Source organism: Taeniopygia guttata, chromosome 8 (genome assembly GCF_048771995.1).
Source record: "Taeniopygia guttata chromosome 8, bTaeGut7.mat, whole genome shotgun sequence".
NCBI classification, from domain to species: Eukaryota; Metazoa; Chordata; class Aves; order Passeriformes; family Estrildidae; genus Taeniopygia; species Taeniopygia guttata.
In genome coordinates, this window is record NC_133033.1 from 11,560,119 (window position 1) to 11,585,477 (window position 25,359).

The window sequence follows — 25,359 nt, forward strand, 5'->3', positions numbered from 1 at the left end:
AACAACAGAAAGAGCAAAACAAGAAATATGGCTGGAGAAGCTTGTCAAACTCATACTGATCCACAAATCATATACAATGGGGAGAAGCTTCTTAAGAGACACCTGAGAAGACCTATCCATTTTCCTATCTCTCTGAAAAATAGGGATGTACATTCAGAAAGCAGTCAGTGTTGTTTAGAAGTTTGCAGTCATTTAACCTATTTATGTTAGGGTGTGCCTCAGTGCAACTACAAGGATATTCTGTTAGAAAATATAATAAAATTAAAAGCTAATTGGAAAATCAGATTCGATATAGGACACTTCAGCAATCGAAATACTCTACTCTGACTTCCAGTGTGCCACAGAGTTACCACAGAAGCTACCTCCTACTTAACACTTCCCAGAGTACATCTAGAATAATGCACCCATTTTGGGGCTCTCCAGTAGAAGAGAGTTAACAAACTGGATTGGATTTGATCCCTGTATGGGCCATCCACTTACAAGTTGGACTCAATATATTCTGTGATTCTGAGTTGAGTGGACAGCCACGAAAATGGTTAAGGGATGGAGAGCATCTTGTTCTTGAGGATGAGAAGAAGGAGGTGGGCTTATTCAGCCTTGTGGCAGGCTTAGAAGGTACAAAATAGCAGTTCTCCAAGGCTGGACAGGAGACCATAATGGAAACGGAGCCGGGCTCTTCACAATGGTGGGCAAGGAACAAAATGAGACATGGGAGGTGATAACTGAATAGGAGAAAACCCGTCTTTATGTTGAGGCCAGACAAGCACAGGTTGACCAGAAAGGTTCTACAGTAGTCACCCTTGGAAGGTTTTGCAAGATGAGACTGAATAAAGCCCTGGGCAACCTGGTCTGACTTCAAGAGCTGACCTTGCCTTGAGCAGAAGGCTAGACAAGACATAATTTCAGATCTCTTCCTGTGACTCGCCGATCACAGATGCTCATGACTGATCGTAGTTCGTGGCTTTTTGCCAGCCCAAAGTGTATGAAACGTCTCGCTCCTTAAGACGCCGTGCCAAGAGCAGAGACCGCGCTTACCCCGGTGCCCAGCCCTTGCCGCCGCCGCTCCCCGCGCCGCCGGGGGAGCCGGTCCGCTCGCTGCCGGGGCAGCCTGCCCGCGGCTCGGCGCCAGGCACAGCCCCTCACCGCCTCCGCTCGGCGCCTCACCGCGGGCACCCCCCGAAACTTTCCCCGGCAGCCTGCGCACGCTCTCGCTGCCCGCCGGGGGAAACGTGCTCTCTCTCGCTCTGTCGCTCCCTGCGAGCAGCGGGCACGGGGAGGCGAGCAGCGGGCACGGGGAGGCGGGCGGCTGCCTCCCTCCCGCTCCCTGCGCCCGCCCGCCCGCGGAAGCCTCGCCGAGGCTCCCGCATTGCACCGCCGCGCCGAGCCCAGCGCGGGGCTCGGGCTGCCCACCCGCCCCGCCGGCGCCCCCGGCCCCGGCTAGCGGAATGAGCGCCGGCGAGGCGAAGGAGTATCTGGCCCGCAGGGAGATCCCGCAGCTTTTCGAGGTAGGCGAGGCGCAGGGGGGAGGCGTTTTCCGCCCCGTCGGGGGATGCTCCGCGCCGGGACCCCGCGGCGGGCAGGGCTGAAGGTGGCTGGAAGGACGGAGCAGCCGGAGGCTGCGGCTCGCGTGGCTTGCGCGGGGAGCGGAGCCGCGGAGCGCCAGCCCGGGCCGGGTGGGCGCTGGCGGCGCGGGGCCGGGGCAGCGCTGCCCGCCGAGCCCCGCCGAGCCCCGCCGAGCCCCGCCGAGCCCCGCCGAGCCCCGCGGCCGCGCCCCTCCGCCGCTGCGGCCGCCCGCCCTCCGAGCGAACTTGGGGCGTCCGCCGGGCAAAGCAGCGCCGAGGAATGCGGGCGAGGGGCAGCTTTCGTCGGTCGAGGGGAACAAAAAAGCCGCAAATGTTTAGTGAGGTTTTGTTTAGCTTCCCGCAAGTTACCTGCTGCTAATGGCTGCTAATTACTTCTCGGTGCAATGTGTATTTTTTCCCCCTCCCGGATCCTGTCATCTATATACAACATACACACATACATATTTTCCCTTGCCTGTGCTGAAGCTAGACGTTTTTCTATATATTTGAAAATTGCAGGACACGGCAAATGCTAATGTTTTAATTTCACAGAATGTGGTGAATGGTTTAACAACAGATGCAGACAAAACTGGTTTTCTGTTGAGGCTCAGAGCTCGAGCTAGTGATTTTTAAAAATTGGTGTATATCTTCTGCAAAAATACACTGTTAGTCGCTGTGATCAGTTAAGTACTATAGTAAGGGCACACATACATTGAAATTATATCCTATCTTTTAAGCCCAAATGTGTGTAAATACCAATTACTGTATAAACTGTAGATAACAACTGATCAAATCCTAAATTGGAGCTATTTATGTTTACTATTAATACCAACTATGACCCTCAAGTTTATTCACACAAAAATTAGGAAAAGCAAAAAGAACAGAAATCATCCTGAAAGACATGTATTGTTGGGGAAGGTTGGATGCAGCAGCCTGGTGGAGAGGTGAGATGATGACTTATGTATCACTTTGTCAAGGAAATGTGTCAGAAGAGGGCCTGGCAGTCTTTCTTTCACACCCCCCACAATGCTCATGAGTACGATGAGTGAAGAATTAATACTGTAGAAAGGGGATGTTTTAATGTCTTGGAATCTATGATCAATTAAATAATAAAGCACCTATGAATTTTGGGGTTGTGGGTTTTTTTTCCCCCAATACTGATCACGATGATATTTGAGTATTTCTCATGATTTTTTAAAATCCTCTTTTCTTAGCTTGTGTGTTGACAAGAATATGGATAAGATACTTGTGAATGCAGTGGTCTTTAAGGAAAAGACACATTTTAGTGATGTCAAAGACTACAAAGGATATGTAAATTTTGGGGCTTTCTAGCCTGCACATTGCTCTGTGTATATTTGCCAGTGACAGTTCTAAGAAAAATGTAGAGGGATTTTTTGGTAGTTTTGGGTTTTATTTCAGTGCAAACAGACAACTATAAAGACATAGCCATGAGCTTCCTTTCCAACTAATTTTTACAACATTGGCCAACCAAAATAATTTGATTTTTTGCGGGCCTCACTTTTACACATTGAATTGCAACAGAGAGTCTGAATATCAAGGGATGTGGTGCTTCTGTGCACAAAGTAAAAGACAAAGTAAAGGTGCTTGTTTTTCCCTGGCATCTGTCATTACAGTCTATATTTCTGATTTTACATTTCAGAGTCTGTTGAATGGATTAATGTGTTACAAACCCGATGACCCAATTGAATATTTGGAAAGCTGTTTGCAGAAAGTAAAAGAGCTTGGAGGGCCAGAAAAAGTGAAATGGGACACTTTCGTCAGCCCAGAAAAGAAGACCCTGCCTCCACTCAATGGAGGACAATCCCGGAGGTCTTTTTTCAGGAATGGTAATGTATTAAATTTTAAAATTATTCTATTTCTTCAACTGTGTGTGGCTTTGCATCCACTACTGAGTTATTTTATACATACTTCTATAGCTGATTATGCCTCATTCTGATTATCTGTCGGCAAAAGAGTAAAGAATTCTGTTTCCTTGCTTTTTGGCACTTGTTTTTCTCCTGCCGTAATGGATGCTGGGCAGGAGAAGAAATTGTGATTACTTTCCAGCCAAATGATGGATGTTTGCTGAGGAAATGTTTAATGCATCAGTGGAGAGATTTCTTGTATCCTACATTTGCAAAGATGGGGCAGATATGACACAGTGAACTTGGCTTGTGTTTTCTGTTGGTCCTTATGGATGACATACACACCAACTTCAGTGCAGTTACATTATGTGTTTTTCTAGTTTACATTGGAGCTGTATGCTAATCTACTAAGTAAAATATAAATTATAAACTCTTAGAAAAAAGTGCATCTTATAAAATTTAAGCAGATGTCATACCAATACCTGTAATTATTTTATTTGTAATGTTAACAAAGAGTTATTAGCTTGTCTTTCAGTTGCCATAGTTATTTTTCCTTGCCATCCAGCATTTCATGAAGATAATCAGCAAGAACACTGTCTCTCTCTCTGTGTACAACATGTATCACAAAAAGAATCCTGCTTAGTAGAGGTTACCTGCACAGTATAAAGCTTTTCTTCTCAGAGGCCCCTGCTGAACTCTGGGTGCTATGGGCAGATGTTCATAGAAAACCTGATGTGCTTGAAAAGAAACACCAGAGAAAACTGACTCTGGGTGGTTGTGATTTAATAAAATCAAATCAGGCCAAAAATATTTAGAATAGCAACAGCAAACACAATGTAAAATAATGAGATATTTATACTTTATGTATGATACTTATTTAAATCTGCATACAGAACAGATTTTGAGTTTTCTGCCTTTTTCCACAATTCCCAGTTTATCTTACTATTTCACAGTGATGCCTGATAACTCTAACTTCCCCTACCGACGCTACGACCGACTGCCTCCGATCCAACAGTTTTCCATAGAAAGTGACACCGACCTTTCTGAAACCGCTGAGCTAATTGAGGAGTACGATGTGTTTGACCCTGCAAGACCTCGACCAAAAATTATCCTTGTCATAGGTATGAAGGCAGCCATTTTGGCATGATTTTATCGCTGCTGCTTTGCCTTTTGATTTGTACTGCAAATACATTGAATGCTTCTATGAATTTGAATACATTTTTTCCATCTGCCATAGCAAGCGGTGTAGGCCAATTAAGAGTGTGAAATTGTTAGTGCTGGACATGGCATTCCAACTGTAAGAGTTTTAGGGGTCGCAGCAAGCACCTGCACTCGTGTTCTGTAAACTGGATGCCTCTTAGCAGCTGGAGAGCTCATAATTTGCTTATGAGCACATCTGCCAGTTTGATTTCATCTTATCTAAACCTGGTTCATGCATTTCAAGGCAGCAGCACCATGTGAATCAAAGTGCTCTTCCAAAGCATGCTCAGGATTGAACTAAAACACTCAGATGTACTCAAAGCTGAGCACAAAAATGGGATATTTTAAAATATTGTGTAAGCCAGCTCAAAAAGGTGATAGAGAATTGTTGCCTTCTATACTTAGACCCTTGTCAAGTGATTGGTATGTCCAGTTGGAGTGAGAATACACAGTCACTAGTTCATTGCATTGGTAAATTAAGCCTCAGGTCCATTTGGCGAATGAATCCTGTTCCAGCTTCACAGACAGTGAGCACTCAGTTCACATTAGTTAATTGTGCTCTCTCCCAGAGTTCTCCCTTGTGAGCTGTGTAGTGTTCTTTCTAAGCAGCTCATGCTTTCCAGCCTCAGACAAGTGTAGGTTATTAAAAAATAGCTGCAGGTTAAGTGTAAATCAATATTTTTTTATATTCTTGAATTTAAATTCCATAAATTCAGTTTCCTTATCAATGAGGTAGTTGTCTTTAGAAATGTTACCACCAGGACTAATTATCTGATTCTCTGGATGGTTTAAAGAGTTACAGAACAGGTGCCTGGTGACGGAGAATTACATTTTTAGTGTATAAAGCTTTATTCATATTAAAGAGAGATACTGCTTCTATAACAGAATATATGTGGTATCATAAAAAAGGACAGAAATGTCTTCTCTGTACTACAGAGTGGAAACTCTAGGAACAGCATGTCCTCTAGGCTCTGCATCCAGCAGCTCTCAGAAACAAGATATTGGAATAGATTGAAAACAGAAGACCAGGCATTTTTAAAAGTATCTGTGGTATGCCAAAGCAATTGCTCAAGACGTTTGAATTTTCTTAATCTTTTGTTTCAAGATTACAGATTTCAACATACAAATCTCTATGTATTGCTGAAATGTGAAGATTGAAATTAGATGGAGAAATAACACATACCTTTCTTTCATCTTAATTAATTAGCTACCCTTCCTTTTCATAAAGGAGAATAACTGGCTCCTTTTCAGTGACCACAGAAGGCTCTTAATGCATTGAAATCTATGTAGCTCAATTGCAGTAGAGTGATGAATGAAGGTTTGATTTAAGTGAGATAAAGAGAGATTGGCTTTCACTTCTGGAACTGAGTGCGGGTGTATTGGAAGTGAAATCCTTGAACACCAGCATGCAGTGAACAGACCACGGATTTTACAGAGCTTTTCTTTTCTCCCATTTATATAGGGAACATTGTAAACATTCCACAAAAGCTATTTCAGGTTTATATTCCCACTGAGTTTCTCTGAATCTATTACAGTGTGATCTGATAGAAGCACAATACTCCATGTAGCTTAGCAGCTATTGTCCATTTTTGTACTGTATCAAGACACTTTCTCCCAATTTCAACTTTCTATTGAGAAAGCACATAAAAATATATGTTGGAAAGAGTAATTGAATAAAAGAGAAAAAAAAAGTGTACTGTTCATTTCAAGAGATATTGCACACAAAAAATTTGTTGCATATTTTCAGTTTGCATATAATGCCAAAAAAAAAAACCAACAGTGAAGTAATGTATTTCTGTCTAATTAGAGATAACTAATCATCCTGCCTTGCTCAGGTGGTGCTGGTCCCAGTCTCCGTTAGGGACAGAAATGAAGTTAAAGACCTGTCTTCTGCTTCACATATTTGGTGAACTTTTCTTTATGAATGCATTAGCCCAAGATTTCTAAAATAATGCTTCCATAAAGGTTTTTACAACTTCCTTGCTTTATGAAATCTATCATCCTTACAGTGAACCAGGTAGCTCCAGGGCTAAAGAGAAATCACTTATAAAAGTGGGGGTTTTGCTCTTTTTCTGGGTTTGCAGAAGAAACCTCTGGTGGATGATAAAGCTATAAAATTACATAGTGAGCACATGACTGGATTTTAGAAGGATCAGATGGAACCAGCCAGGAGGGCACTCATGTGAATCAATGGAAAAATTAGGTTTCTAAGGCATTATAACACTAGTAAATGAGATTGTGTTTAAAAATGTGCTTCCTAATGTACTTTTAAGAAACAAATTTGTACTGTTAATATAGCTTGAATTTAGAGATCCTAAGATACTAATTACCCAGTGTCATTAGCACCTTAGTTGAGTATGTTTTTAAGCTGCACTTTCTTAAATATATTACTTAATATTAAAAGAATACACCTTCCTTTTGAGATCAAAGTGTAAGGACTAGATGAAATATAGTGCTGTCAGCAGGAAGCTGCCCATTGATTTGTTAAACCTAGTCCACAGTTAGATTTAAAATCAGAAGTATTTTCAGAAATTTTATTATTAGTTGAATTAATTCTGAATTTACAACAATATATGCAAAAATTGAAATAATGGACAAAATTAGATTAAAACAACTGCTTTAATGACAATTTTTGGGCACACAAATCTTGAGTTGAAGCCTGTTAGAAAACATAATTTTAGATGCAACTAGCATTCCCTAGTCTAGACATCTTCTAGAAATATATAAAATGATCATACTTTCCTTGAATAATCTATCTCAGAATAAGTAAAAAAAAAAAAAAACAAACATAATTCATGTGAGCAGTTTGTCAGTGTGATTTATCAAAGAGTCAGGAATGGATACATAGTACAATAAATTATGATCTGCTGTGGGAAGTAATTTTGTTCTATCACCTTTGCCTTGTTTTGTTACCTGAATGGTTCCCCTCATATTGTAAATAGATAATACCATCTTAATATTATGTGTTTGGATTGATTTGGATTATGTGTTTGGGATGTGTTTGGATTGATAAAAACAAAATGTGTTGGAAGTTTATGAATATTAAACCCAACATTTTATTAGGTATTTTCTGGCTGAAGTTCAGATTGAAAGAATGGGAGTGCTGAGCTACACTTTTTTGGTTTTGTTCTGTTTTGGTTTTTTTTGGCTTCTATCTACTGGCAAAGCAAGGGTCTCCCTAAGAGAAGTGTGAAATCTATCTACTTGTTTCAAACATGGTTTTTTTTCATCTATTTTATACTATTACATACTGATGTTTTATCAGGTATCAGTTCTGGTTTTCTGCCACCTTTTGTAGCTGTGTTGGAACATGAGCATGATTTTCCTTTTAAAAGGAATTTTTAAATTTCCAATTTTAAAAATTTTCTGCACATTACCTATGTTCTGCAATTTTATTGTTGCTGGGTGCAACATGTCTGTTTCAAACTTGTAAGTTCGGTGAAATGCATTTGTCATGGGGAAGGCTGAGCATGAAAGGGAGCAGGGGCAACTGGAGCAGAAGTGCTTTATAGCCACTTCAGTGGAGAAGATGATTCCGACTGTGTCAGATGCTTGTGTACCTACAGAAGGGGAACATTCTTTATTCTAACAAAGAGGACAGATAGCTAGACTGTCTATGAAAAAGAGAATCCAAGCTGAAAAACTAAGCCCATCTAGATCACCTGGAATTACTGAAATGGAAGAATAGCTTTAGAACCTAATGCAGTCTTCTGAAAGAAGAGAGAAACTTACATCTTTTTACAACAGAAACACCAAGTGAACTGAATGAGAGAAAAACATTTTTCAGTTGTGATCTTATTGTATAAGATTCGGCTTTTCTTTCATTTTTTTACTTGTGTGTTTTACAAACATCTGTAGCTGTGTTGTCTAGTTGGATATTACAGATAAATGCTTGTAGAAACATTATTTAAACTAATTGGATAATGATAAAACCATTTTTTTCCCCTGGGGGCATAACTAAACTGTGGGCAGGGTATGGGAACATGATAACAATAGGCACAATTCTCTGTGCACTCTCTTGAAATGGCTCCTGGTCTTTGTTCCAAAGGGCAGGTGCAGCATCAGCATCACAGCACTGGGGCACAGAGAGCTCCAGTGCTGGTGACACTGAAAGCTGTGTGACAGTGATATTGGGGGGCAGCTTGGAGCCTGGTTACAGAGTGCCCTAAACACACATGTACAAATACTGTAAAGATTATCCTGCAGCCAGAATTGTATTGGTTATAAAAATGCTCTAAAGGCTATTTATTAATAATATAGATAATATAAAAAGAGTTACATGATTACTAACAAGAAGCTCAGTGTATTCAGATTTACTTTCATTGCATTGCTGTATTTTTTAAATTCATAAAAAAATTTATATTTTTAATAAATCTTAATTCTTTTTCTGTTGAAATAAAATTCAGCATTCTCACAAAGAATCCCCCAAACTATAGCTCCTTAGGCTTGGTAATTATTATCAAAACATTTGATTTGGGTTTTCTTTTTATACTCTTCAGTACCATACATTTTTCTACACATAAACATTTATTTTTATGAAAACAACTTCTAGGTTTTAAATATTGGATTCCAGGTTCTCTGCTCATCACATCATAACATATCCTTTTAGTTCAGACATGTTCTGATTGTTTTACATGCATTCTTGCTGCTGTGTCCAGCTCACTTTCCCTGCTATGTAACGTAGCTGTTTTCAGTGATTTTGATACCCATTCAGCCTGGGCTGTATACAATGAAGGGTCTCTTTATTCTTCAAGTTGTCTAGCAAGCTGAACCTAATTCCTTCTCTGTCAGATGCTTAAAGCATCAATGCCAAAAGCTGGTTCAATAAGAGTCCTTACACAAAATCACTATGGAAACATCTCAGATGATTATTTAATTTTTTTTTTTTTGGGTAATTTAAAATAAGGAAACCTCAGAAGCATTTGTAAGCATATTTAGGAGCAGATTTTATTAGTTCCATTTCATTACTAGTTCTTTGATTTAATTGGCTTATTTAACAAAGTATGATTCTTTCTGACATGAACACACTTCTGACTATCTGGCTCTATCTCTGGATTCACAGAGTTTAAGAAGGGAATAGTTCATTTTTCTGCTCCTCTACTGTGAATCAAAAAAAATTCCATTCCAGAGAATGGCTTGAGAATGAGGTCAGCCTCAAAGAGGATTTCTTTTTATTTTGCAAGTGGATTTGTGTTCTTTTTTTAAATTTCATTTTACAAACTGTTATGTTTATGAACCAGTAGATGAGACATATGGTTGGTAATAGGTCATGCCACTGTGAGATTTACTCTAATAATGCTTGGAAAATTGGTGCCAATAGCAAAGATTTCACCTGTGATTGGGTACTTCTGATGAAAGTTTAATTTAATGTTTTGCTTATGATTCACACTAGGTGGCCCAGGAAGTGGTAAAGGGACACAGAGTTTGAAAATAGCAGAACGTTATGGATTTAACTACATATCAGTTGGTGAATTGTTAAGGAAGAAAATCCACAGCACAAGCAGCAATAGAAAATGGAGCCTAATTGCCAAAATAATTACTACTGGAGAAATGGCCCCTCAGGTACAGTGTTTCTTATGTTCATATTTACTTTCAGGGGTTTACACATCTTGTAGTAACATAGAAAACCATCAAGAAAACTTCCTTTATGATATTAAATAACTAACTTATTTTTTTCTGTGAAAGGAAACAACCATAACAGAGATAAAGCAGAGATTAATGCAGATCCCTGATGAAGAGGGGATAGTGATTGATGGATTTCCCAGAGATGTTGCCCAGGCAATCTCCTTTGAGGACCAAGTAAGAGACTGTTTTTATTCGTAAAATAACTTATACACCTCTACAACAGTTAAGCTTGTTGAAATAATTGGTCAGATTGCAAGAAGAGCATTACTCTTTACATCTTTGCAAGTACATAATTACAGGTTGACAAAAGATTTATGTTATATTATGTCCTGCTGTCTGAAGACAGATTATTTTGTAAAAAGACAACACGATAATATAACCAAGAATCCAGGCCTCTTGTCTCATAATGAAAGTCCTCTCAAGATGAAGAAGAAAAACACATGAAATCTAACAGCGAATTTTTCTGTATCTTAATGATTTAGTTTAGAAAGTGGAAAAATATTATATTTCCACAGCTGTTTATTCAACATAATCTCCATTAAGAGAAACATACTTAAAGCAATGCATGTCTTCACAGTGCTTTTAGTGTCAAGTTTGTTACAGAGCATTGAAAAGATGAATTAAAAAAAGGTTAAAACTACCCATGCTTTGCAAGTTTTTGTAAAGCAGAAAGCATGCTTTTTTTAAGAAAATGAGGTCATTGTAGTTACTCTAAACTACAATTCCAAGGTTTAGTCAGCTGAAACTGTATTCCTGACATGCTGTTTTCACGTGTGTATTTTAAAGTAATCTAAAAATACTTTAATTCAGTGGAAAAACAAACAGCTGATGTCATCTGATCAAGTGCTGCTAACATAACAGTTATGGTCACAAGAAGAGGTTGCAGTTCCAGAGCTAAATTCTTAGAGTGCCTACGTGCAGAATCTTTCAAAGTCTTTCACAATCGCTGGTCTACTGCTGTTTCTGTACTTAGAATTCTTAGCAGCATTACCAAGGCAGAAGTAACAAAACAAAGCAGTTAATGAGGCATTTCATTAATGTGCTTTATAAGGTATTATTCTGGGCAAAATTTAGAAAACTGAATGAGGAAATTAAAGGAAACAGACAAAATAGTTATTACAGGAAATAGCAGTGACTGCCAGCTCTATCTCCTTATAATTAACAAAAGGGAAGATTGACTATTTTAGATGTTAAACAGCATAAATGCAGACTTAATGATAATTTCCTTGTGTCATTTTTTTTTTTTTGTGCAGTGTGATAGTGTTAAGAGCATTTCTTGGTAGCATAATTTTATGCTGATGTTTTTGATGAAAGAATAGGGGATATGAAACTGGAGGAAGTGACAGGAATTAAGTTATTGTAGGCTCAGATTAAGGAAAGGAAAACCAGTTAAATAACACTTGATTATAGTCACAGAGAGTTCCTTCATTCTCAGGCAATTGGGATTTGTAAATCAGACTCCTCAAGGTCTGATTCTACCTGAAAGACAAGCCACTAAGTCTTTTAAAAAGTCCAGGAGCACTTCATAAAGGGACATACAGGAAAGAAGGAATTCCAGGCCTTTCATAGGAGCATAGACTCCCCCATTTCCATCTTTCTTTGCAGTTGACTTGTAATATGAATATATCTGAGGCCATGGAAATAAATGTACAAGAGCTACACATATTTCAACATTCAGTCCTATATCACTATCTCCAGTGAGATATATTCTGTGCTTTATCTTGTATTTATATTTTAAAGAATTATAATATACTTGTTTCTTTAAAATTCTCTGTTTAGTAAGCCCTGATGCTACACACCTTCGTAGGAAGGTTTTGTGTTAAGGAAAAGGGACTATCAGCAGTCATGGTACTGATCATCCTTCACAGGCTCACAGTCACCCATGGCATGTCAGGTTATTTACATGAAGCATGCAAACATTTTCCAGGCACTCAGAAGTTCCTCAATAGGAAGTGCAATTGAGTTGTGGAGAATTCAGTAATTAACTGTTGTAATAATTTGTCTAGGTCTGCAATTAGAGATAGTGGAGGGTTTTCCACAGCTGAGAAATGTTACAGCTTTCTTTCTAGCACTGTGTAGAAGAACAGGATTGTTCTCATTAGCCAAAAGTGACAAAGTGAGAAATAATTAGTTGAAATTTCAGCAAAGAAAGTTTTGATTAAATAGTAAGACAATTTTAATTAGATCTACTAAGCAATGAAACATCCTTTGATGAAAATGGTGAAATCCCACAAAATGCAAATTGCACTTGTGCCACAATCTTACCAGGACATTCCCTGTAGAACACTGAGATCTGTTGATAAGAAGTTTTGAAAAAGAATTAATTCTTATTGCTATAACTATGTCATCAGCAAATACTTATTCCTACAGATGGTCCCTTTGAGACCATTATGTCTCAAATGTTTATGTATCTGAAAACAGCAGAAAAATTTATGTGACACATATGAATTCATTACCATTGTTTGCACAAACACAAACTTCAAGAATATAGATAATAATACCAAAAATGAATTGTGGGGGGGTTGCAGAAAATGAAAAGGACAACTGAAGTGCATGGTTTCTCTTGAAAGCACACGTAAAATCTGACTGTGCTGTGTTTGCAGTCATCTTTAATATAACAAATAATTTATGATAAATTGTTTCCTTCAGTCTTATGGCTCGCAGAGCTGTTACTGAAACTTGACACTGGGCTTTCATAACCTCTTCATCTTGTGGAAAAATCAAATGGATACATGTATGTCTGAGCTGTAGTTACAGTACCTGTCCTGCATAACATTCTGTTATAAAAATACATCCTGATAACAACTGCTTGTTAAACTTCACTTCAATTGCTCTTGGTACTACCAGCACATTTTTATCCCTTTGACTAATTCAGAAGCTGAACTTTTCTCTGGGAAAAAAATGTTATTTTTAGGAAACTAGTCAAAGCAAACCAACTTATGCTAACATTCCCATACATAGGTATAGCTAAAAGATGATGATTTCTTCCTTATTATGTTGCCAGACTCTCATGTGGACAGTAAGTTCTCAACATGTTGCTAGGCAGAATTGTATTAAAACACGTTGCATTTCAGTGACTAAAGTGCCTAAAATAAAGCAATGTATCATTTGCAGCACACACAGTATTTCTCTTTCTGCTCAAATCTAGAAACCACAAGTAACAAACACTGCTTCCATGCAGTAATGTCAATCTGGAATAAGTGCATTAGAAAGCACTTTACACATCATAGGAATTTTATATTTGAATTTAAGCTTTTCTCCCCTTCTTTTCTATTGAGTTTTGTTGATAACACTATTCCTGTCATAAATGTTTTTTGAGCACCAAAGAAGTTTTTAAGATGGCATCAGTGATGTTTTCAGAGTTTCAGCAGTGCTCACCAGCCAGAGCACATTGGCCATTCTGGTCACTTACACCAGCTTCATTTCTTAATGCTGAGCAACTCATTGCAGCCTTCCTGCAGCCTGGAAGAGCTCAGCCACGAGCACTGCAGTATTCTTTGAGTTTATCTCAGTTTTCTTTGAACTTTTTAACCAAGTTGAAATAAGCACTGTATTTTTCTCTTTGAAAACTGAGTTTAATAAGTAAATCCCTCCTATTGGAAGTCTGGGATTGTTGCCAAGTCCTGACCCTCGCATTTCTTATTTCCAGAGAGCAGAGTCAATACTGCCAATACTTTTGATAGGGGTACTTTTAACAAAGCTATGAAGTTCCAAGCAGTCATAGTTGTAGGGAAAAATGAAAACATGAATTTTAATGTCTTAAAATCAAGCAGGACTTCTATTTTATATATTCCTTTTAAATATATGGTAATTTCTATATTTTTCTCAGTTTGAACGCCTTCTGCATAGCAGTGCAGATTTAATACTGATGTATTTAGACTTTCAGTTTGAGCTTAGGCATAAAGCTGTCCTAAACCACAAATTGTTTAGATATCCCTGATCTCTGTTGGGCGCAAATAGCACAAAGGTGTTTAGGTTTCAAGGACACATTTGAAAATGCCAAGGAGAAAATGGTTTATTTACCATTAGCCTGTCATCTTGAAATTCAGTGAGTCACCTGCAGTCCCAGCATGCTGAAGCATGTTAAATATCTTCCTGTCCTGCAATGCTGCAATAAAATGCCTCTGACTTGTGTATTTAACTCCAGTGGCTTGTGAAGAAATTGTAGTTTGATTTTCTGTATAATCTCTCACATGGTTTTCATCCTTCCTGGGAGAAACAATTAACTGTATTTTACAGTTAATTTCAATTATTGCTTTGGTTTGTTTTTTTCCACCACTTCCAGTCATTCATGTGTAATTTCATTCTTTGTTAGTATTAATAAAGTACAGATGTAGTTTGCTTAAAATATACTCACTGTAATTTTTTTTAACAGTGAAATAAATGTAGGACAGGTATTAGAATCAATGGATGTTCATTAATGAATGTAACTCAATTGCTTGATAAAAGAGGAAAACTATTTTTGTAGAAATTTTATCAAAAAAATTTTTTGTCTTATATGGCGTGGGTGACAAGACTATATTTGAGTAAAATCTTAATTTAAATATTAAAGAGAGGCAATAAATTTTATATAATTCTTTGTTTAAAATGCTTTTAGAAATATCATAAATGCATATACCTCCAATGAATAACTACTTATCTTGCCTGTAATTTGAATTAATTTTTAACTCTCAGGTATATTCCTTAGGAAAGTTAGTACAAGAATAATTGTGATAAAGTAGAACTAACTCTGTAGGTGGCACAATATAGGATGGTGAGAAATGCCTGGGTACTTTCAGAGGCTGAGGAGAGCAGTCCTGTTCCTGTTCCTGTTGCAAGGCTGATGCTCAGAGCTCCAGGCAGGCACGATGCCTGCGGTGCCCTCCAGGTTTGACACAGGTGTGTGTGGCAGCTGCCTGGGGCTCTGACTGCCAAGCTCCAGCTCTTCAAAGAGCTTCTCACAGAAAACCTGCTGTTCCTGCCCAAGACTGTGGCCTCCAGGACTTGTTTTTTACAATAGGTTTTTGTTCTGGTAAAGATATTTTTCCTGCATCATGGCAAATGTGTCTTCTTTATTCCCTCTCCCCCTAAACTTCTATCTCCATTCTTCCTGGTCTCTACTTCACTGATCCAGGTACAATCTCCTACTGAATATGTACCCAAAGATGTATGTGAGGAGTGAGGAGGATCTGTGTGAGGAGGTCTGTGGGAGGATTACCACACGAGCAGTGTGCTCTGTTGTGCTTCCTTTGTTCACTCTCTTTTCCCTGGGAGTTTCACATTGCTTTAAGCCAAGCCTGACCAGGAGGTCTGTGGAATGGTCTTACCATTCTCCTCTTTTCCCCTGGAAGTTGGAGCACTCTCCAGAGAAAGACAAGCACTGGCTCAATTTTCTGCTGGGTAAGCAACCCTAGGCCTCAGGTTTCCAGACTTTCTTCTCTGCCAGTCAGAGTAGGCAAAGGAGAGCTCATCAATTGCTCTTCCTCAGGACAGGACCTGATGCTCTGAATTCAGAGTGGATGGAGGTGCTTGCTGAGCAGTTCTGAAACAGGTCTGCTTAGTCCTTTCTTTGTATCTCTACATTTGTGTTAACAGATAGGGATTTTTATTAGTTAGCTGCCCAACACAGGTGAAAAATTGAATCACTTGTTCCCAAAGACACCAGTCTGCCTAATTATACACTGCAGGCAATTTGCTGGAAATTTATTTTCTGGTATGAATATGGTTCAAAAGAAGCTACCAGAAACAGATTCTATCAGCAGGATTCCTTATTTGACAACATGATTCATGATTTTGCATTTCTAAACCAAGAAAAAACTATGCAAACAGTCTAATAACCCAGCAAAGATGGAACTATAACAAGCAAATAAGTAATTACAATGGAGAGCGCACATACAAAGGACATAAACCAGCTTGCTAGTGACCTTTACCAACAAGAATAAAATGCACTGTTGAATTAATGGCAATTGTTCATGAGCTGTCAGTTTTCTCAGGAGTATCTAGCAGAACATACCAGGAATTAAGAAACAGAGCATTTTCATCTTTTGCCTAACGAGGAATAATGAGAGAGAGTGTTATCATCTAATTTCTAGCAAACAACCACACTATTCTCATTAACAAGAGGAGATGTAGAAAATATCCCCAGAGAAAAGAGAGCATCTTTCCACTTATACTGCTTAATGTCAATAACACCATCAACTTGCATGGAATTACTCTCAATTTACTCCTGGTTCCAGTTTAGGAAGGAGATTCAGACTCAAAGGGAGTAGGATTTACTTACTAGTAAATATGATTCTAAAAAATGAGAAGATGTACCCACCAGTTTTATTCTGAGTTGATGCCATATGCTCTTCATCTCATTTAAAATGAATAACCAGAACCCTGTCTGTTCCCATAGGCAAAGATTCTCCCTTCGGCTGAGCTCCAGTTAGTAAGCAGTCAAATTCCCTTTCCTGAGCCCCACAGTCCTACCTCACATGCATTGCTGGACATGAATAAAACCCTCTGCCTTGAGCACAGGATGTATGTACTGGGGGAAATCAGCATGAAGGAATCCAGCTCTTCTTTGTTGGTTCTGTACAACTTTTCTACAAGCTGAGTCTCAGAACAAAACTTATTCCCTAGCCATAAAACTCAACAACACTTAGTTGTGAGTTTGAAAAAAGTGTTTATTTTCTCCTTTGTTAGAAAAAAAGACAATTTACACTCATATTTACGTAGGAGAATAGATATATTTCTAGAGAAGTAATTCCAGATGTCCATATATTCACTCTACTCTGTTACATTGCAGCTAGAAGTATTTATAAGCATGTCTCACAGGCAGATACAGTTGAGGTAAGTGGAAGCAAAGTGGTTCATGAAAACAGGAGTGAAATATCATTTCATGGGTGCATCCTGAAGGTTGTAAATGCATGTAGGAGAAATAATATTAAGTGCTAATAGTTCTGTATGCCTATGCATACAGGACAGATGTCACCCTTTTGTGCACCTTGTGTTTCTTAAATGGTTTTCATCTACTTCCTGATGATAAAGATGCGTATTCTGCAGGTAAAAGTGGAATTCATAGCAACATCATGTAATCAGATTCTGTTTTGACTTCCTACCTCAAATATGCTTGAATTACTTTTTATTTTACACTTCAGAAAATCTTTCAGACAATACTTCATTTGAAACTAGGTTTCTTGAACTAAGAATTTTAAAGCATTGTTTTCATTGACATTTTATTTCTGTGAGTGAAGTGTATTTCAGATAAAAAACCCACATTGTCAGGAAAAAAGTAATCTTAGTACCTGTGATTCTGATAGCATCTTTTGTATTATTGCTGTTGTAAAAAAAAAATATGAGAACAGGACTCAGATTCTGTAGAGAACTTTCAGTTTTCAAAAGCAAAAGGAGATAATTAAACCTAATTAATGAATTGTCCAAGTCATACCTTGTTATTATCCTCATTTTACAACTAGAAAAAAAAAGAAAGAAATTAAGCCCAGGTGCCCAGGGTCTGTTTTCCCATTTTCTTAAGCAGTAAGTGACTTGTGCAGCCAGCAGTTTGTGGGAACTAAAAGCAGACAAGAACTTGCACACCTGATGGAACCATGGTGGATCCTCCCCTTCCTGTGGGGCTGGATTTACCCAGCCACAGTTTCTTTCGAGAACTGAGATTGATTGTGGTAGGCTCCACTCTCAAGTTTGTGTGAGACAGAAGGAGACCCTCTTCCTTCAGGGCTGATAATTTCATGAGTGGTCTGTTTATCTTAGGTACTCTCTGTAAGATTTGATGCTGTCTGTGAGGCTTTGTGGTGCACAAAAGCTCCAGCCCTGCACTTGAGGAGGTCTGATATGACTTCAGAGCCTGAGCAGGTGCTGCCCTGAAGTGCTGAGCATTGAAAGTGAGGCCAGCTATGACTTGGAACATCTGAAGATTTATTACCATCTTCCTGCTACTATTATAAGGATACACAGAAATGGAAGCACTAAATAAAACTACTCACTTGTATAAACTCCTTTTGTTCTCCACTTTACTAGCTCCCTGATTGTCGGTTGTAATTACTGAATCCCTGTGTAATGTATGTTAGGAAGATTCAATCACCTGGATATCCACACAGGGACTTGAGATGTCTCTGTGCTCAGTCTGCTGCAAGGTGCATCAGCCATTCCCTTTCATCAGACAGTGTTCCATGACTAACAGGCTTTGAAATATGTAGTATTTTCTTTCAGAACCTATCTGTGTCATAATTTGGGTTTTTTAAGTACTGTATGCTTTTTGAATTCCCAAATTCCTCATTATTCTTCTATAACTAGTGAAGCAACCTTAATTTAACCGAGGTACTTTTAATAATGTCCATACTGCATGAAAGTCTAACACAGAAACTTACTTTCATAGTGTTTCATGTGAATAATTATGTGCCTTAAAGCTATTATGTGGTAGTAAAATTAACTTTCATAATTCATTCATTTCATGAACAGACAGAATAACTCTGTCTTTTTACAATAGTCTGGAAAGGGAAGGGAGAATTACTCTGGTTTTGTTGACACTGAGGTACATGTGATAGAAGTAGGAGAGAGCTTCTTTCCCACTGGAAATTATTTGAAAAAAACGGGTTATAAGGTTAATTCTTTCAAAATCTAATAGATACTCATAAATAGTTACCAGAACTATTATCTTTGTAGTTTGTGTGCTCATGTCGCCAATCATCTACAATATGTGTAAAAAATAATTGGATTTTCTTTTAAATCCTATTTAATTTTCTGTAATGATAAAGAGGCCACCATCTTTCTTGCTAGTGCTGCTTTCCAGACTGGCCTTTACTGTTTGAATATGGCTCTGCTTTTTCACCCCTTTCTGCTTCCTCATATCCATATATTACTCTGTCAGCGACCTCATTTGTAAAGGCTAATGACCACCACCTCAGACTGGAGAAGCTGTGTTGGTTTCTTTTGACTTCCTAAGAAACTTCTTGTACTCAGCCTGACAATAAAAAAGGTCAGACCATACTTCATGCTGTATTCTCTCAAATGACAGAAACCCAGCTTCAATGGGATTTGTTTTTTTAAACTTAATTTTCCAGATTGTCCACATAGGAAGTTTTGTCTCTTCAGGCTAGAAATATGGTTGTCTTTATGCAATTTAACATCCTTGGGTAGAGTGACTTAGAGAGAGAATTCAGAATATTAATTGGTTTGTTCTGGCCCTCAATAACAACATATTATAACAACAATATAATTAACATAAAGATATAAATCAGTTATTATTTACACCACAGTAGTTAGAACACATGTAGATGTTTGAGTGATACTGGTATATAGCTCAAATTTGACTTTCAAATTTACATTGCATCAAGCTGAACAAAGACAAAATTATTCTGTAGATAGAAAACATAATGAGAAAAATGTCTGTTTAACATTCTTGAACATCCACCATCATTTGCAATGTAACTAGATTATGTCATTTCAAGAACAGGAAGCCACTGTTTTTTTAGTTAAAATTAAAGTATGAACTTTTTTGTTCAGGTAAGTAAAAACAGCAGAAATTACTTTGTGCTTGTATGTGAGAACAAATAAATCCTTTCTAATCTGTAACAAGATAAAAACTTGAACTTTTTGTTTTCATCTTAAATGCTTCTTATGGAGAATTCTAGTATGTTTTAAAAGACAGCACTAAGCTGGTAAAAACTTTAAGGAGAGGTAGATTCTTTGCAACAACCACATGGAGGAAATAACAAAATTAGATGTTATGAATAAAGTTTTTACAGGTTTATAGCCACATTGTAAAAATCCTGCAAGTTCAGGTGTCTAAGTGACTTTCAGGTGAGAGGAAACAGTCTCAGGTTGCACCAGAGGAGGCTTAGATTGAATATTAGGAAAAATTGCTTTATGGAAAGGGTTGTCAAGCACTGGAACAGGCAAATGGTTGAGTCACCATCCCTGGAAGTATTTAAAAGATGTGTGGAGATTCTGTGGTTTCTGTTTTTTTCACCATAGGTACTAAGTAGTAGTGACCTCAAAGGATTGTCTGTGAACATTTAGCCATATTCCTAAGAAAGTGGGTATGTCACTGCTTTCCACACATCAGGTACCAGAGATATCTCTTCTTTAAATGTTTGATAGCATCTTATAAAGAAGATTTAACTAGGAAAGAGCTACAGTTCAAAATTTTTTCTTTATCTCATCGCTACAAAGCTTTACTTCCGGAACCACAGTGCAGGGATGGGTGTGACACATACCAGTGCTCACCACGCAGACCAAAAAGGATAGGGGAAATTAAAACCCTTCTCGCTGTCCCACCCAACTTCTTGAAAAGTGCACTGAAGCTTTAGAGAGATTTAGAGAAATAAAGTGTTGTAAGAAACCATGGCCCTTGGAACGGGTCTGTTTTCACCTGGTCCTAACCATCAGTTACCTTCACAGTGGCTGATTTTAAATACCACCTTACTTAAAGAGTTTCCAGATGGAAACCATGCATCCATTTTCCTGCAACGTATGAGACATCTATATTTTGCTCTTTCAAAAAAATTTTAGGTAGGGAAGTCTTCTAGTAATGCAAATGATGAGCATAGCCTAGAGAAGGTTTTTTGTGAACTAAAATTTTTTCGTGAAACATTTTCCTTACATATCAGGTGAAACAAATTGACTAACTTCCACATAAGATCAACAAGCCCCTCCTTAAGCCTACAAACTTCCCATAAGGAAACCAACAGAAAATTAATGACTACATTAAGTTCCAACTTATGCAAATGTAACATATCTGAGACTCACATTATAATGCAACTGCTGAGTCCTGTAGTGCTGAATAATCAACTTAATCAGACTTCTTGAATTACTCTTTCCACAGATCTGTACCCCAGATTTGGTGGTGTTTCTGGCATGTTCCAGTCAAAGGCTGAAAGAAAGGTTACTGAAGCGTGCGGAGCAGCAAGGGAGACCTGATGATAACCTGAAAGCCACTCAAAGAAGACTGATGAATTTCAAGCAGAATGCAATTCCACTGGTTAAATATTTCCAGGAAAAAGGGCTGATTATCACAGTAAGTTCTTTAGTGTATGTCTCTGAAACCTTAATTGTTGTGGCTTCTTGTACCTTTTGCTTTAAGACAGGCTAGACGAGTCTAATTCAGTTTAAAGTTAATAGCATGCTTACTTAAGTGATTAATGAAGACAACTAATTCATTGAGCAGTTGACAAAAGTTGAATTATTGTCATGTTCTAAGTTACAGAATGTGTCTGGTTGTAATAACACACAGAACTTGGTATACCACATGTAGTATGAGAGCACAGATGGCCTGTTTCTTTTCATTTGATATCCTAAGTGGTTCACATTGGTATGTGCTCCTCACAGCAAGTGTGACTAATTCTGTGTGCTGGTCAGATTCATGACAGCTTAAAGCATCCTTAATTGCAAAGTCATCAATTAATATTAATAGCCTTAATTATGTACTTCAGCATCTTTCTGAATTTCAAGATGAAAATCCCAGGAAATTATTACATTATATTACATTACATAACTATTACATTAGCTTCTCCAGAGAGTATGTGTTCCAGGTTAAGGATTTTGATTAACTCTATTTTCAAGGATGAGAGGACTTAGATTCTTGTAAGTTTTTCTTTATTTTTGAGGAAGTGTGTATTTTGTGATGCTCCTATAGCCTTTACAAGTGCTCCTATGGAATGTATTTTTGGCTCTTCAGGAAATACGTGCCTCTGTGCTAAAGTATGTGGGGCATCTGGATAGAATTGCATTTCTGTTGTGGGCCCTGTAAAACAGAAGATTTTGTTCTTATGGAGGTTTCATCTACTTTTTAACTCTGTTTCTTGAGAGTCCTGAAGATAATTTAAATTGCAATATTCACCTTAGATATCCTCTTCTCTGTTTGAAGAAAGCAAATGTTACGATGGGTATGGAAGTGACAACATGGCATATGAAGATTAAATTACTACAGCACAAAGGAAGCAGCATATACAGAAAGTATTGCACTTATTTGTGCTATTTCCCTAGAGAAGGAGGAAGAAAGAAAGAAAATAGTATTCATCCTGCTGCTAATAATGCTGAACCTGGAAGACACTGAAATACTATGCAGATGAGAGCAGTGTAAGAACTAGAACAGCGTAAAATAGAATTACAGTAGCCTAATTCCCAGAAGAGTGAATCCTTGAGGCAAGGTCAGACAAGATCACGTTAACTAAAAAGAAATAAAGAGATTTACATTTTTCTTAAATCCCTACCTGCATCTTGTCACTGCTATTTAAAGCTGTAAATCTCAGACACTTCTAGCCAGCATCACAATTCTACTCAGGGGAAAGAAGCAGGACCATTTGTCTTACAGAGTGTTATAATTTTAGAATCACAACTCATATTTTATACATCTACTTAATAAATATGTTGTTCTTCATCAATAACAGACCAAAAGAGAAAAGAAAAATTTACTGAAATATAATTAAATATTATTAACAAGCAGGCATTATATATATATATATATAATTATAATCTACTGTTAGACACTTTATGAGCAAGAAATAAAAATCTAAACTCCTAAAGAAGATTCATTTTCATGCTCCAACAGTTATTTCATACTGCTTTTAACATACTTTGGTTAATAGAATTAAGGGCCAATTCTTCATTTTAGCTTTTATTGGTTAGGTTCCTTAGGTGTAAGTCTTCCCCTTCATCTTTTTTTTCACATGATCTGTGATAATTTGCTACAGTTCCCAGGTTGTACTTGTTTGGTGATCTGTATGCCTTATGTTCTCAGTCTCTGCCTGGTGTACCTTCTCCCACAGTCTGATCCTGGTTTCTGTTTTTAAGGAAAGAAGTGAGGCCCTTACATACGGTACTTCTAAGAAATAGGGAAGTACAACTCTGTCCTTTCTGAAAAACTCCCTCTTTGGAATAATGATATGTAAAGTTCATTATAATTAACAGAAGTAAATATGTGATATTTTCATGAACACACAGTCTGTGTTTAAAATTCATTTTAACAATCTGTCAGCAACCTAACAAATCAGAACCTGACTTAACTCAAATTCAAATTCAGAAAGTATCAAGACTATAATAACACAATACTTTACAGGGAGTATGTAAATAGATGCATATGCTGCCATTTACTGTTTCAGGAACTTTAACCAAATATTAAAACATTATGTATTGTTTACCTAGACAATAACTCCACATAAAACCACTGGTGGTGGTGGGGAGATATTAGTTTGATTAAGTTGTAAGAGGGAGAACATGTAGGTACATAGGGGACCTCAAATACTCTAATGTTTAGCAGAGAACTTCAGTTCTGGACACACATTTCCAAATCTTCAGTTTATGTGGACTGTAATCCACTTTAGATAATGGTGTAGTTCTTGGAGAGGAGATCACTGGATTACAAAAATCTTTTGGTCAGCAGTTATTAAAGCCACTCTCAGAGAGTTTAGCTGACCTTTGTAGGACATATCGCTGGGTCTAGACAGAAAAAGTTTACAGAGCTCATCATCGTAGCAGTAGCAATTTCTCTGACTGGAGACAGGATTTAGTCCAGTCTGCCTCATTGACAGTGAATCTACATAATCTTAGAGCTGCGATGTCAACCTTGATGCATTAATAAGTCTGTGTGCATTTAAGGGGAAAAAATAAAAGACTGGCTGTAGTGAGACAAAAATACTAAACATTAAAAGAAGACTCTGGTCCTTATTTAAACAACCAGAACAAGACAGCATCCCGTGGCATCCATGAAATGTGGATTTCTCTGATATCCTCATTGTTCCACTTGTCCTTTTAGGGAATTTACCATGCTTATGAAAACATTAAAATGACATTCAGATTAGTCAGAGAAGTAAAAGAACCCAGAAATGTAGCTGAAGCTGGAAATGGATTTTGAGCACAAATTTAGAAGTTAAACAGTTGCGGGTGAGGGAAGTAGCTGTCTGTCCTCATAAGCATCAAAAAAGCCTAATGGCTGTCAACTGTCACAGAAAAATTCCCCATGGAACTGTGTTATATAAATTTTTTCTCTTGTTTTGGTTAAAAAAGGAGTTTTGCCATAGAACTTGCTCATTGACATGAACTTCATCTAAAGGCTGTGACTTATCAAAATACTGCTAAAGATACAGTTTATTTCTAAAGTTTTCTGTTATCATACAGCTGCCCAACTTGAGATGTTGGTTTGGGCTTTTTATTTGTTTGCTTCTGAATGCTGATTTCAAAAGACTTGCACTTACTTATTCTTCCTTTAATTTTGAGCCTGTCCCTAGAGAAATGTGGGTCCTGCAGTCCTTTGAGCAGCTCCCAAGGTCTATTCAAATCTCACTGATAGCAAGCTCTTATGAAAGGCTTCATGGGAACTCTCACCCTGCTTTCCAGCTCCTAATGGCAGCCTCTGCCAGGCTGAGGCTCAGAGAATCCAGCTCAGAGAACACTCTCCTCAGTGGAGGAACATGCATCTGGTTTGGCAGAGCACAGGATGAGTAGATACCTTTGTTTTCTCGGTGCCAATATTTGCGCTCATCCGTTTGGTTTTTGCATTAAACAATCATTAAAGAGAAAATTTTAAAAATCCCACTCCTCCTTCCCTGACGTGATGCTAGGAATAGGGACTGTTAGCCACCACCTCCCCCGCGTGCTCTCACCTCCCTGCTGCAGCCTCAGAATCTCATTTACGTGCCATCTGATGCCTGGATCTTGCGTCCTCGGCTGCAAAGTGATACAGACTTGGCAGGAATGGTTTCCCTCACATGTAGCTTCAGTGGTGTCTGAGCATGGCCCTTTTCCCCACAGCTCAGAGATGGGGATTTGAACCTGCTTTGTTTTCTACAGGACACTGAGCTGAGATTTCCTATTAATTGGCCCAATGCCACCAAAATATTTTCAGATGCCTCTCAGTAGTTTTAAAAATACACCAGCCATAAGCACAGTCTTTTAGGAACATTTTTGATCTTTGCTGTGTTTTTAACTTGACTACTATATAGTATCTTCAAAGTACTTCTGGCTTCTTGTGCATGACCAAGTGGACATGCAAAGAGGAACCCAGACAGTCTGGAGCATCTGGAGCAAACCATCAGTGTTTTAGGACTTTTTCAAATCAAACAAGGAATGTAGGCAGCTGTTTGTGGGAACCTTGAGACCAGAGGTTTTGGTTGATATTCAGGAGTCCT

The 25,359-nt window shown here is 38.1% G+C and overlaps 1 protein-coding gene across 1 annotated transcript in view; it reads left to right on the top strand.

Annotated features, from left to right (window-relative positions):
* The first annotated feature begins 1,032 nt into the window (after window positions 1-1,032).
* Window positions 1,033-25,359, top strand: part of AK5 (adenylate kinase 5) — an 83,705-nt gene continuing 59,378 nt past the window's right edge. The window contains exons 1-6 of the mRNA XM_030279536.4: window positions 1,033-1,505; window positions 3,223-3,409; window positions 4,381-4,548; window positions 10,020-10,189; window positions 10,313-10,426; window positions 21,060-21,251. Coding sequence (XP_030135396.2) covers window positions 1,446-1,505; window positions 3,223-3,409; window positions 4,381-4,548; window positions 10,020-10,189; window positions 10,313-10,426; window positions 21,060-21,251 — 891 coding nt within the window. The 5' untranslated portion in view covers window positions 1,033-1,445. The remainder of the gene's footprint in view (window positions 1,506-3,222; window positions 3,410-4,380; window positions 4,549-10,019; window positions 10,190-10,312; window positions 10,427-21,059; window positions 21,252-25,359) is intronic.